This window comes from Pelodiscus sinensis, chromosome 26 (assembly GCF_052426305.1).
Source record: "Pelodiscus sinensis isolate ZL-2025 chromosome 26, ASM5242630v1, whole genome shotgun sequence".
In the NCBI taxonomy this organism is placed as follows: domain Eukaryota; kingdom Metazoa; phylum Chordata; order Testudines; family Trionychidae; genus Pelodiscus; species Pelodiscus sinensis.
Window position 1 is genome coordinate 1,554,157 of NC_143077.1, and position 14,089 is coordinate 1,568,245.

The following is a 14,089-nucleotide window of genomic DNA, read 5'->3' on the forward strand; positions in this document are numbered from 1 at the left end:
ACGTGTCCAATGCACACCGGGCCAAAAACCTCCTGGCGGACCCCGAAGTGACTCTAGTTTTGCCATCAAAGACTCAATCGCCCGTTCGATGCATTTCAGCCGACTGCAAGGAAAACTTCAACACGGTGCAGCACGTCGAGGAGCTGGCCTACAATGCCTTGTCCTTCGTGTGGAACGCCAACGAGGAAGCCAAGGTACGGCCCGAGGGCGGTGGGAACGGAGAGGGCTTTCCTGAGGCTCGGTCACGGCCCAGCAGCCTCTGAGCGGGGCGCGTCCTTTCCCCTTCGGCTGAGACAAACGGCGCTTCAAATCCAAAACGAGTTCTTGTCCCTGGCCCGGTTTATTTACCAGGCCCCTGCTTCTCTGGCCCTTACGCCTCACCATGGGCTTCCAAACGGTCCACGTCCCGCTCAGACAAGCCCGTTTCACTAGTGCGATGGGACTGAGGCTGAAGAAAGCCTTTTTCCGCAGAGAGCGGGCCGGGCACTCAGGCAAGGCAGGGGTTATTTTGTAAAGCCGCAGTGTCCAACCAGTTCTGCTAGAGTGGCTATTGCTATAGCGAACTAGCCACATTATTCTGGAAGCGTAAATAACGTAAAGCCAACTAGCCACACCTAACCCGCCAAGTAGCCACACGTGGCTAGCGGCTAGCGTGTTGGCCACCACGGTTTTAAAGGAAACAACCCTCCCACCCCAAAGATTAAGGAACAAGAACCCTCCTCCAGTTGGATGCCGGAATAGCCGGGTGGTAGTCCCTGGCCCGGCCCTCAGCTGAATGGTTGCAGCGGTTGCCTTTGGCCTTAGAATCTATTTGACGTCTTGGCCAGACGCACCGCGGGAAGTTCTGGTCTCCCATCCGTCTGCTCAGAGCAGGCCTCCTTGCGGACTTTGTGTCCAGGCGGAGGGTGAAAGGAGCATTTGCAAACACACAAGCTGGGTAAAACAAGCCTGAAAGCAAAATAAAAGTGGGTCTCTCGGGTTAGCCGCTTGGGCGAACTCTGCGTTGCTCGGGGATCTCAGTAGCCCTTGCTGGCAGCCCAGGGGCAATCTTCCTCTTTTACAAGCCAAGAGGTTAGCAAACGTCTCCAAGGCACAGTTGGCGAAGATGGAAACATGCCCGGGATGCAGCAGCCAAACACAATTTAGTTGTTACCAGAAACTTTGTCGGCACACTGGCCCGGGAGCTGCCAGCGGCACAGGGCTGGCAGCTGCATTTCTCACGCCAAGTGCCGCTCAGCTTTCCTCTGGTCCCACGACACTTCATGCAACAGAGAAACGGCTTCTTTTCAGTCTGTGCGTACGGGGCCCAGTTGCCCCGCCTGCGCCGGGGGCCGCCGTGTGCACCCGAGCAGCGTGGGGATGAGGCGCGGCGGGAGTGGGAGTGGCTGGTGGGAACGGCTGCAGGCAGGCGGTGCAGGCAGCAGAGAATCTGCTGGACCGAGATGGGCGAGGCGTGGCTGGGTGTGTGCGGGATGAAAATTGGGAAGGCGGCCGGATGACTCTCACAAGAGTCCACTGCCCTCTGCTTGCGTCCCTCCCTCTGTCGTGGCAGGTTCCGTCCAGGCTGTGACATTCTCCCTTCCTGTTGGCAGGTGTTTATTGGGGTGAATTGCCTGAGTACAGACTTCTCCTCCCAGAAAGGGGTGAAAGGCGTCCCTCTAAACCTCCAGATCGACACCTACGACTGCGGCGCTGGCACAGCCCGGCTGGTGCACCGAGCCGTCTGCCAGATCAAGATCTTCTGCGATAAGGTAGCGCGTCTCCCTGCTTCCCGGGACTGTGACACTGCGCCCCACGAGAGCAAGGGGCCTGCAGCTGGAGGGCGATGGGAGCCCAGCCCAGCCCAGCCCAGCCCAGAGGGGACAGCAGGACTGAATAGACCGGCTCAGCCGTGTGCGTGGGAGGAGACTGAGCTGGCCAGTGAGTCTGGCTCGCAGGAGATAGAGTTGAACAAAGCTCCTGTCGGCATCGCTGGCCTCCGCAGGATTCTGCCCTGGGACGTATCCGCTCGTCCTACCAAATGTTTAGACTCGGGTCTGAGGCGTCTCCCCCCTTGGAGCCCTGATGTGCCCCCTGGTAGTTCAGTCCTTAAAGGCTTTTCCTGAGATTCAGCCTCTGATTCCCGGTTCTGTTCATTCCCTCTGGGGCGACAGGTTCCTGGGCGAGGTTCCTTTGGTCTGACCCGTCCGGCCAGGGTCTGACTGGACCTTGGCAAATCTTGCCATGGCCGCACACACAGAGCCTGGCTCCTGTGCCAGCCCAGCGCTTCCATCCAGACACAGGCCTGACCGGGTCGGCCGCCGCTTGTGGCTCCCCATTCAAGAGGGAAGCGTCCAATAAACCCCCAACGGCCAGATTCTCTGCTGAGGCCCCGTTCTGCCGACACCTGCAGGGGGTTCAGCCTGATCTTAGCGTGTTAAAAAGTAAAGGGGAGACGTGTCTGGGCCCAGACCTGGGCATCTGGACACCCCCGCGCTGATCCCAGCTCTGACACCGGGTCTTCCCTTGGCCTTGGGTGAGTCTCTGAGTCCTCTGGGCCTCAGTTTCCCAGGGTGTTTGGTGTGAAGTGGCTAACTGCTGCCTGGCCTTCCCTGCAGGGAGCAGAGAGGAAAATGCGAGATGACGAGCGCAAGCAGTTCAGAAGGAAAGGGAAATGCCTGGACTCCGGTAACGGTTAGTACAAGGACTGAGGGCCGGGCGGGAAGGAGGGGCCTGATCCAAAGCCCACTGAAATCCATAGGAGTCTGGGCTCTGGTCAGGCCCCACGTGAGTGGCTAAGCACAGCTAGTGCCCGTCCCCCTCCCCCCCGCTCGGGTGGCGCACTGTCCCAGGAGTGGCACTGAGACCACGTACAGAGAGGGGAGTTTGCTCTGCAGCCTGAGCTGAGAGCCAGCTGCCTTGGAGCTCCCATGGGAGAGGCCTTGTGCCTCAGTCTCCCAAGGGCCCAGGTTCGGGTCACGCCAGGAAGAGCTCTGCCCAAGCCACGTGACACGGGCATCCGAGCCGGAGGGCAGCGAGTGCCCAGCAGGGAGATGGGGCGGCCTGGAGCGATGTGCCGAGATGGCCAAATAGACCCTGGCTCGCTGCGCCTGTGCCGGGGGGCGAGAGGCCGCTAGCCCTGCTGGGCACCGTGGAGGAAGGGGCAAGCCCAGGGCTGCCCTCGCAATGTGAGTGCAGAACAGGGTTTGTTACGCTCGTTCCCACAGCCGCGCCCTTCCTCCCCCAGCGCAATATTCTGCCAGTGCGGCTTTGTGCTTGCGCAGGGCTGTTCCGGGGGCTTGTTCTGTCAGGAACGCGGGGCGGGCGGGCGGCTCAGGCTCTGTACTAGGGACGTAAAACGTTAAAGCCCCTCGTGGTCACATGCGCCGTGGGGCTGGGGAACGGGCCCCGGCAGCCGGTTCCTTCAAGTCTTGAGCGAGGCCTGCGAGCGCAGCGGGGAGACGGGCCCTGCTGGCCTGCTCTGTGGTCTCCCCAGGACTGTTAGCCTGCTCCTGGCAGGCGCCACCTCAGCCATCCACCAGCCCGGAGGAGGGAGCTGGGTGAGCAGGGGGGCTCTCTGCCCCCGGGGGACTCGTTTCAGGCCTCGTGTCCATGGCTGTGTCCCAGCACAGTTCCTCTGGCTCTGGAGTTGGCCTGGGGCAGTGGGCGCTGTCGGCTTCGCTGCTCCGGGTCTCCTCCCGGGTCACGCATTGAGGCCTGCGCCCTTCCTGGTTTAGTTTTGTTGCCTGTGTTCATTTGGTGTCTGGGTTCGCTGGTCCCTCGCTCATCCCTGTGGCCGAGGGCTTTGGTCTGGCAGGCTCCACCCTCCGCTCCTCCCCACCAGGCAGGCGAGCGCCTCTCTGCAGCACAAATGGCCCTTCCAAGGACAAATCGAATCCTAGGAGTGGCAGGGACCTCGGGAGGCATCGAGTCCTGTCCCCTGCCCTCGCAGCAGGACCCAGCACCTTAGACCATCCCTGGCAGGTGTCTGTCCAGCCTGCTCTTCAATATCTCCAGGGATGGGGATTCCACAACCCCCTGGCCTGTGTTTCCCGATGTTATTTGGCCACGGAACCCTTTTCAGCGTAAAAGAATTTCAAGGAACCCCGAGGAATGCCAGGGTAGAATTTGTTAAGCAAAACAAAAATAAATAAATAAATAATAATAAAAGACCCACCAGAATTGGTCGAACAACAACAACAAAAGCTGCAAAATAGACTCTGTCTCTTTAAGAGGGGGCGAGGCTGTGCCGCGTTCTTGCTGAACCCTTACTTTCGCTTCGCGGAACTCTGGGGTTCCCCGGAGCACCCCTGGGAAACGCTGCCCTAGGCAATGTATTCCCGTGCTAGCCCCCCAAAAGCTCCTTTTAGAACCCTTCAGAGTAAAGGCCATGACGCACCCAAGCCTTGCACAGGGTGACCCCGTGGATCTGCAGGTCAGACTTCGGGCTCTGTCCTTGTGTCTGACACACGATAACTCTTCAAGCTTTGGGCTCTTGGAAGGCACCCGAATCTCTGTCATAGCACGGCGGGTCCCCCGGGTGTGGTGCTGCGGACTAGCAAAGCTTCCCTGACACGAGATTTCCCGTTGTACCCGCAGGTGTGAAAGGCTGTTTGCTGACGGGCTTCCGAGGGAACGAAATCACATTCCTCAGGCCGGAGATGGATTTAGAAACCCAGCCCGTCTTGTTTATTCCAAATGTGCATTTTTCAAATCTGCAGCGATGTGGTGTGGTGAGTCCTTGTGAAAACATCCCCCGCTACACCCAGACCTACCGCTGGAAAGCTGGCTCAGTGGAGCAGGCCCTAGAGACAGGCGCTAACTGAATCTTGTACAGCAGCAAAAATCCCACAGCATCAGCTTTATTAATGAGCAATTTCAGGGTCAAGGGAGATTTAATTTGAGTATTTCCTGCAACTTGCCCAGTGGCTTGAATAGCTGGAATGAGCAAAAGCATTTGCAGAAAATGACCCCTAGCAAGTAATCCATTCGGCACACCGCCCTCCCGGGATATCCCCCCCTTCACTCGGCCCTCCCCCCGCTGAGAAGAGCTGGAGGTCAGGACAGATCCGTCCCGCTCTGGGAGGCCATCGCTTGTCCAAAACGAGCGCATTCAGCCCCGACAGTTTGTCGTCTTGCTACCAGATGACATTTGGGGCGGCGGTGTGGAGGCGGGAGCACAGGAGAACGTGGGCTGCCGCGCAGCAACCTGCTGAGAAACCGAGGGTGGGGGGCTCAGGATCCATAAGGATTTAAGCTCCCGGGGGTCGTGACAAGACACGGATGCTGGGCTGTTGGCTGGACGAGGCCCCCTCAGGCTCTCGCTTCCTCAGCTCTTCAGTTGGGCGTTCCCGAGGAAAACGAGGGTCTAAGGGGGAAAATCATCTCGCAAAGCTCCAGCCTTTGAAAAGCCCAGCTGGGTTGAGAGCAGCCCCCGCGAATGAATCCGTTCCAGCGGGGCCGTGCCCCCCGCAGGGCACCCTTCTCAGGGCCTGCATCCCCCAGGGCCCGGCCCAGCAAGGCCTGGCGTGGCCCCCAGACTGCTGAACGCCCTGCGGCCGGGCAGGCTCCTTCCATGGAAACAGGCGAATGCCAAGTGGTGCCAGGCTCCGCGCCAGCCCACACAGCAGGGGCCAAGCTAAGAACCGAAGGCTGAAATCCGGGCTCCACTGAAGACAATGGCCTGGATTCAGATGGAGCCAGGATGGCATGCCCTGCGCAGCGCCCTCCCCTGGGCCCGCCACAGCAGAGGCCAAGGACAGGATCGGGCCGGGATAGCGAAGGCGAGCAGGGCTCAATAAAACTCTTCTCTGTTTGTTTCAAGGTGCTTCCTGCTGCTGCTGTTCCGACCGACGTAAACAGGTAGGAAAAGCCCCCCGGCGAGGGGGAATTTCTCCTTCTCGCCTCGCTGGGCCAGTCGCTGTTCTGACCCGGCTGCCCACGAGCCAGCTGCCTGCAGCCCTGTGCGGGAAGGAATGAGTGCCGGCGCGAAAGGGACGCTGCTTCCACACGCAGGCTGCTGGCACCTCTCCTTCACCACCAAGAGCCCCCGGCTCGGGGGCATTGTGGCTATCGTGGCCGATTCGGGAAGGCAACGTTTTAAAAACGAGAACGATCCCTGGGTGGGCCCCAGTAGCCAAAGGAAGCTGAACTGGCCAGACCCCTGCTTCCAAATCCCTGCGGTGGTTAGTTCAGACGCCCACCCTGGCCTGGTCCAGAGCCCACTGGTGTCGGTGGAAAGACCCTGGTTAACATCCACGGCTCTTGCCCCAGGTCCAGTCATTCTGGGACGTGGCTGTTGCCTGGGATGTCAAACCTAGCCCCCCACTGCCTGCGATCCTCTGGCACTCAAAGCGGGCGGGTCCTGGCCCAGTCCAGTGCCAGGATGGGTTCTGTCGTCAGCTTTAGTGGCTGGACCGTGTGCTCCCGTCACACGTCTGCCTGACGGCCCCGGTCGTGTTTCCTCAGGATGCCGTTAAAACGGAGCTGCCCCTCGTTCTCAGATGAGTTCGCGCCGTCGCCTTCCAAGCTGGCCAAAGAGGAAGATGCCAAGAGAGGTATTCTTGTTACTGAGAGGGCTCAGCGCCCCGCAGCCCATGGGGCTAGGCCCTGTGCAAACAGACCCGGCCTCACACCCGTCCCTAGCCTGGGACTCCCCGAGCCACCGCCCATAACCCCAGGGGGATTCCGTCCCTATTGCAAGGGGCTTGTCGCTTGGCCCAGCTCGCTCAGGGTCTGCATAGAGCTGGGCTCCCGCGAGCTTTGGCTACGCGCTGCCGACACCCGCCGCCAGTGGTTTAAACGCTGCCCATTGTCTGTCCCAGTCTTGCTGTACGTGCGGCGGGAGTGCGAGGAAGTGTTCGACGCTCTCATGCTGAAGACGCCAGACCTCCAGGGACTGCGAAACGCTGTAAGTTTCCTGCTGCAACTGTGCCCTGTAGACGAACTGCAATTAACCAGCGTTGGGCAGCGGGGCAGGGCTGCCACAGACTTGCCAGGCCGCTGGGCAAGGTGTGTGCGTGGGGGTCTGGCTCCAAGCTCCCAGAAAGGGGCAGGTTTCCCCAGCCAGCCTTCCGCGCTGCCTGGCCCGTGCAGGTCACGCTGGAGTTTGTAGGTCCACGTGCCACAGCGATTTAAAGGGCCCAGGGCTCTGGCCATTGCCACGGTAGCAGCGAAGGCAGCAACCAGGACCCCCAGACTTTATTTAACCCCCCCCCCCCGCAGGGTTCTAGGAAATGCGGGCTCGGGTGCGGCGTTCACTTCCCGTCGGGGGCTCCCCACAGGGACCGTGCACGGCTTCTCTCCTGCCAGCCTCACCCGGGGCGGGGGCTGGTGCTGAGAATTCCTCCGCAGGGAGTGAGCTGCCGGCGGGGGGGGGGGCCCTGGCGTGCAAGGCGGGGTCTCTCCCGAGCACGCTCCTTAGCAGCGCAGACTTGTTCAGAGGGCAGCGCGCGAGGCCTAGGAGTCTCCTTTCGTCGCCGCCTGCTCGGCTTCTCGGCTGTAAAGCGTCCCGCCCCGCTCCCTGGCTCTACCTGCGGGCGATCTGCAGCCAGGGCGCGTTTCTGTGATGACTATCTGAGGAATCCCTGATAACCCGAGCGCCTCTTGGGGGGTGGCTCCAACAAACCACACACCTCACTGGTGCAGGGGTCCCTTGGTGGCAGTGCCGCGGCGGGGGGAGGGGAGCTGCTTTTTAAAACAGAGCGGAGGCAGGATGCAGAATGTCAGGTCGGAGATTCCCCCCATGGCAGAGCAGCCAGGCAGACAAGGAACCTTCAGGAAAATGCTGCCGGACGAGCCTAAAACGCTCCCTCTCCTCCCAAACCATCTCAGAGCCCATCCAGGGGCTTCTGAGGCCCCCACGGGAAGCCTTGTCACGCTTGCCAGGGAGTCAGGGCAGGCAGAGCCAGACGCAGGCGCGTTCTGTTGGCAAGGGGCAGCAGCAAACCAAGCACTAAGGTACAAGCATCTCTCTCCTGGCATGTGGGGGTCAGGGCTGCAGCCTAAATAGAGCGGATGGTGCAAGGAACCACAGAAGTGGCTTCCACAGTCACGTGCCACATTAATGGTGGAACCAAGAGTAGCCCCCGGTCTCCTGCTCCTGCCCCAGCAGAAGGCCAGGCCCCCGTTGTAAACCCAGTCATAGCTCAGGGGTATTTTTATAAGGAGGTGGGGAAAAAATCTTCCAGTGGGCAGAGACTCAAAGGCAAAGATCCCTTTCGCTTTATCTGCTGGAATTTCCTTGTGCACGTGCGGAGACTGAAGGGTCGTGTTTTCTCCTGCAGATTTCAGAAAAATACGGGCTGCCTGAAGAAAGCATCTACAAAGTCTATAAAAAATGCAAACGAGGGTAAGCAAATCTCCCATCTGCCTTTGCGCCAGGGCCCCAGAATCTTTGCAGGATCTTCACACGCCCCCACCCTACCCGGGATGAGACTGAACTTTAACAAGACAATAAATACCAGAGCGATGTGAGGACTGTGCCACGGGGAGCAGATGAGACACAGAACCCTTTGTGCCCCTGGAGATTTGGGATAACGCTTGTTTGCACTCGCTTGATGCTGAGTGGTGAAGTCTCCTAACGGAGCTGGGTGGGTGGTTTGATGGACCGAGAGAGCCTGAGCTGAGAGTGAATTGATCTTATCTCGATCTGCGAGGTACAGTGGGCAGTGTGCAGAGCTGGCGTCAGGGCTGGCCCTGAGCACGAGCTGCAGAGAAAAGGGAGCAGGGTTAGGAAGTGCTGGGTTCTGTTCTGCTGACTCGCTACACACGGGCTGCTCCATGCAGAGTTGCCAACTCATCAGCCATCACAGACTGAGCGCCGGACCCCAGCCCAGGGACGGCCACACGAGGCCTTACACAAGCATACGTGGGGCAGCCTGGCGGCAAGGGGGCCCTGGACACAAGGAACCTCGCTGGGGAGCCAGACGCAGGGAAGGGATATGGGATTGCGCTGTTCTCGGTTGCAGTGGTGTGATGCACTGGGGCACCGGGCTCTGCAGCGAGCAGGCGTCCAGGTCTGAGCCAGGCCAGTGGTGATGAGCGTTGGTACCGTCTGTGGGCTGCTTGGTGGCTCGTGCGAAATGAGCCGGGGCAGGGAGGGACTCTCACTCCATCACAAAGCCCCACCTCTAGGTACCAGCCGGCTCCAGTGATTGGCTGCCCCCCGGACTGACTGACCCATAGACTGAGCGCACTGGGCTAGATCATCTGCTGGCAGGGGAGCTGGCAGCCACGCCCGGCTCTGGGCTCTCTGAAGGGGCGGGGCCAAGGCAGCGAGCATGCCACGCCCCCAACCCTCCATGCGGCCCAGAGCGTGGCACACTCCCCCAGCAACCCTGACCCGAGAGGCTGCGAGGCCCTTCAGAATTGCCAGGCTCCAGGGCAGTTGCCCTCTCTGGGTATGTCTACACTACCCCCCTAGCTTGAACTAGGGGGGTAGTGTAGACATACCCTCTGACTCCCCGCCCCCACATCGGCAGGTCTGATTGTCTAAGAGTTTCCTCCATTGACTCCAGAACAGTAAATCTGCCTGTACCGCCTGCCCTTGCCGTGCGAGAGTAACTTCAGACAGCCTTATCCCCCCTCCCCCGTCCGACAGTGCTTTTCCCCACAATGCACTCCTCACCTGTGGAACTCCTTGCCATGGGATGTTGTCAAGGCCGAAAGCATAATGGGGTTGAAAGACGAATTGGATAAATTCATGGTGGACAGAGCCATCAGCGGCTATTAGCCAAGACGCTCAGGGGTTCAACCCCATTCTCTGGTGTCCCTAACCCTGACCCCCAGAAATTGGGAGTGTAAGAGAGGGGCGACTCACTCCATGACTAGCCTGTTCAGCTCCGCTGCAGGCCATTGGGGGAGGCAGGCCACTGGACAAGATGGACAATGCGCACCCGCCATGGCAGCTCTTAAGGGAACAGGCGCAGGGTGAGTTCGCGCCCAGCGGATCGTTTGATACTGTAGTTTGGGCCGCGGGCCTCTCGCCAATCTTCTGCCAAAGGGCTCGCGTTGCCAGAGAGAGACTCCGCAGAGCGCACGTCCATTGTGCCCTGCCCCCGCGGAGGCGCGTGTGTCAGGAAACCCGCTGCCGAGCCCCCCGACCTGCTTGTGGAGTGACGGGAGGTTTGTCCCTAACTCGGGAGCGGCGCCCTCCTCGGGGCGGAGGGAGCTTTCTGAAAGGGAGGCGTTGCTGGTTGGACCGGAAGGGTCCCTCCTACCCACGAGGGGTCCCGTGCCTGGAAAGAGCCCACGAGTTTCCCCCGAGGGCATCGTGCAGAGCTAAGTAGCCCCAGAGAAATGCCCCGGGCGCCGCAGGTGGGAGGTTGGGTCGTTCTGTAACTCGCCCCATTTCGAGGTGTAATCGGCCCTCCCGGGACGGACCCTCTCCCCGCACCGGGAGCGCAGGCAGCAGGGAGCCTGCGGGAATCCGCCTTCGCTTGGTTCACAGTGCAAGCGATCCTGGAAGGGCCCCACGCAGGTGACTCCACCCCACCTCGGGGATGTGCCGGGGCATGCCCGCTGCTGCTCTCCTTCCTGCTCCCAGGGCAGCCCCACCGCGGCGGCTTCTGGCCATGCACACCTCTCCTCTGGGGCTGAGGGCAGAGTCTGCGGGGCCTCGCTCTGAGCCTCGCTCCTTAGGGGAGCCCGCGCAGACGACGTCCCTCCGCACGCTGAGCTCTGCGCAGACCCCGCCAGCCCGGTGCCGCGTGCTCCTCAGCTGGCCTCTCGGACGGGCTAGTCACGCGAAACACCCGTCAGGCTTGATCCCCATTGAATCAACAGGCAAGATCCTCTACTGGCATCGCCGTTGGCTTCAGTGGAGCCCTGGGGGGATCTGGCCCATTGACGTGAGCGGCTGGTGCCTGCCAATTGCCGCTTTCCAGAGTGCGCCCTGGACTAGATAACGGAGCCGCCCTGCTCCCCGCGAGCGTGCCCTCCCTTGGGCCGATGGCTGGGGAGGGACTCGGATGCTGCCTTTCCATAAATCTCGACGCAGGCTCCTCCACGCCCAGACAGGATCGTGCTGCGCAAGCCCCAGTGGCTGCCTGGAAAACGAACACGCTGGTCGCACCGGCTCGGGCCCAGGCTGTTAGCGCAGCACGAGGCAGAGAGAATTCCCGCCGTGCCGGGCTGTGCGTTCGGCTTCCCAACGAGCCCTGTGTCTAACGAGGTGGGAGAAGCGGTCGCAGAACCCCACCGGGTGCGCCCGGCTTCGTGTCAAGCGACTCTGCCTGACAGCAACGCGAGCGTCTGAGCGAAATGCGCATCCCAGGCGGGCTCTTCAAATGGCCGCTGTGCTGGCGTCCGTGGGGGCGTTCAATCCCGACGCCAGTGGGCACGGAGCCACCCGCCGCCCGAGAGCGCCTGAAAGGCCCGTCTCACGGCCCGGACTCAGCTGCGTGGGAAGCTGTAGGCACACAGGGAACGGGGCTTCCCTGGGACGGGTCACATGCTTAGAGTGAGGTAGGAACCGGAGCTGGGTCCTGAACCAAGGCCTAAGCGCCAGCTCGACAGCCCTGGAGACTGGCAGCTGCTACCCGAAGACCAAGGCCAGCGCGGGCGGCAGCAGCGCATGCTCCCCTGACTCCCGCCCAGGAACGTCCCTCAGCCCAGGCCAGAGGGGACCCTTGTGGAGTAGCTCAGGCTGCTGTTCCTACCGCCAGCGGCCTCTGCTGAGACCGACGCTGCAGCGGGCGCTGGTGAGGTGGGCGCCCAGCGTCCAGTTCCTACTAACGCGGGTTGGAGCTGACTGCAGCGCCCGGCTGGGTGCTCGGCCACCGAGTCCCCTACACAGCTGAGCTCCTTTGTGCCAGGGAAACTGCTTGAGGGAGCCACCCACACTGTGAGTGTTGTTACGGTGTCTGACATGAGGTTCACGCGCCGCAGGAACGGTGGAATCAGCCCAGGGTTCTTATCCCTGCCCCTCACGGAGGAACAAGGAAGCATTTTGTGCCATTTCAAAGGTGCCACAAGTAAAGCAGAGCAGGTGGAACACCGTCCCATCCAGCGGGTAACTGACCCTGGAACGCCGGGCCCCCGGTCGGACCCTGCGTCTGCGAGCGCTCGGGAGACTGAGAAATGCTTCGTGCTCTCCTGGCCCTAATTCATCCCGGCGCTCCACCTGAAGCCATTCTCTCTCCTGGGTGGCTGCTTTGTGGCTCAGTGGAGCCACCGTGTTTGCGCCGTAGGACACGGACTCCTGCGTGACCCTTGTCAGCTCATTGATCTCCTTGCCTGGCCCCCACAGGCAGAGGAAGTGAATTGGAAGATGACTCAATAGCAGCGAGGGGCAAGCTTCTTACAGTTATGGGCTTCAGTGGCTCTGTGATCCACGGTCTGACTTTCTCCCACCTGTATCTTTGGGTAGGATATTGGACCGGAAGCCTAGTAGCAGGGTTTGTGTGACTCCCAGTGGCTCGTACTTTAGGGAGGTTGGAGTGACTCATGTCACTTTGGGTGCAAAGATTTTCCTTCCCTGCTGGTCACTAGTGCAACAGCATCAAACGCCTGGGGATGAAAGTTGACCCAACTTTCCCTAGTCTCCCATAAAGCTTGTGTCTGATTCAGGCCTAGATGAAGGTTTGATTCAGTAAATATTTTGAATGTCACTTTGCATCTACAGTGGGCTTTTCACCAGAGGATTGCTAAGTGCCTGCCAGGGGCACGTAGCATCCCCATTCTACAGATGGGAAAACTGAGGTAATGTGGTGATTGGCCAGTGTCACACCAGAAGTTGGTGGCCCCTGCTCTAACAACTGGACACACTTGACCCCATTTTTTACCCTAAACTGACATGTTCACCCCTTCTTATCCCTGGGCGGCATTTTTCAAAGCTGAAGCGAGGCTGGGTGGGACAAGTCGCCTCCAGCCCGGCACCTTTCCCAGCTGTAGGTGGATGAAGGACTTTCTGGAGAGGCCTCATTTGTCATTTAACGTCATCTTGATCTTGAGTTGGGTAAGGCAGCACCACAGGACACAGCCCCACGCTTCCACGCAGTGTGTGGAGCAGCACCCGGCTGTGCACATGGGGGATGGCTGGAGCCGGCTTGCGGAGCAGAGCTGCCAGTACAAAAGTGATGGAAGAATCTAAGAGGAGGGTGGGGCGGCTTTGGCAGCTGGGCGGATTGTCCTTCTATCACAGGGCTCTTTTGCTTCCGGGTCTGCCTCTGCCCGTCCACGCATCTTTCGACCTACCCCCATCACCTCTGGATCTCTGTCCTCTCCCCCCTTCATCGCCAGAGAGGCCAAGGCCTCCTTGCTGTGCTTGTGTATCAGCTCCGTGCCTCGGTTTACCCATGTGTCGCGTGTGATGCCCAGCAGTGAAAGGCCCAAGATATGTGAAATCAACCTGCTTATGCAGCATTTTGAGATCTTCTGAAAAGTGCAGAGAAGAGCAAATTCCTGAGCAGTGGCGACGATTCTACCGCGCGGAATGAACAAATCGGAATGGAAAGGCGACACTCGTCCCTTCGCCGGCGTGAGACACGTCCTGTTTCGGAGGCTGGACGCTGCCTGCCTCAGAACGGATGGGCCACGTGCCGCAGGGCTGTCGCTCGGGGCATCTCCCTTCACTGCCCAGAGCCTGGTGGGGATCTGGCCTGCGCGCCGGGCCTGGCACATGACCAGAGTGGCTCGACACGGAAGCCCCTTTATTGCTGAGCTTGCCCTGCTTTGCCTGCGCGGTGCTTCTGCTGGGGAGCAGAGGGAAGCGCCCCAACCCTGCTCGGGAGCCCCTGCAGCCCGACCCCTTTTCCTCGGCAGGAGCACGGGGGAGGCGGGAGCAGGCAGGCGGAAGAGGTGGGGAGGGCGCCTCACTTGCTTTGGCTCAAGGCCCCACAAAAGCGTTTCCGGATGCACAGGCGCCCAGTGCTCCCGCTCTGCCCAGACGTCTGGGGCCTCTGCGTGGGACAGACGCTCCCAGTCGCGCTGGCTCCGCTTGGCCATGCATGCCGCCTGGGGCGGGGTATAGCGGGCCAGGCATTGTTCAGAGGGGTGGGGGTCCCAGCTTGCCGGCTGCTGGCGTGAAACAGGCTAGCTGCTTTCCCACGGGGCGATGGCCTCCCCTTCCCGCTGAGCCCCACGAAGGAACCGCCTTGTCCCGAAAAGG

General features: G+C 60.7%; 1 protein-coding gene across 3 annotated transcripts in view; it reads left to right on the forward strand.

The window, feature by feature from the left end:
- The window catches only part of GRHL3 (grainyhead like transcription factor 3), a 37,893-nt gene that overhangs the window by 22,103 nt on the left and 1,701 nt on the right, over positions 1–14,089 (forward strand). For all 3 annotated transcript variants that reach the window (XM_075908612.2, XM_075908608.2, XM_075908607.2), the window contains 8 exons: positions 100–194; positions 1,593–1,751; positions 2,598–2,673; positions 4,579–4,712; positions 5,804–5,841; positions 6,448–6,536; positions 6,804–6,889; positions 8,265–8,329. In XM_075908612.2, coding sequence (XP_075764727.1) covers positions 100–194; positions 1,593–1,751; positions 2,598–2,673; positions 4,579–4,712; positions 5,804–5,841; positions 6,448–6,536; positions 6,804–6,889; positions 8,265–8,329 — 742 coding nt within the window. The remainder of the gene's footprint in view (positions 1–99; positions 195–1,592; positions 1,752–2,597; positions 2,674–4,578; positions 4,713–5,803; positions 5,842–6,447; positions 6,537–6,803; positions 6,890–8,264; positions 8,330–14,089) is intronic.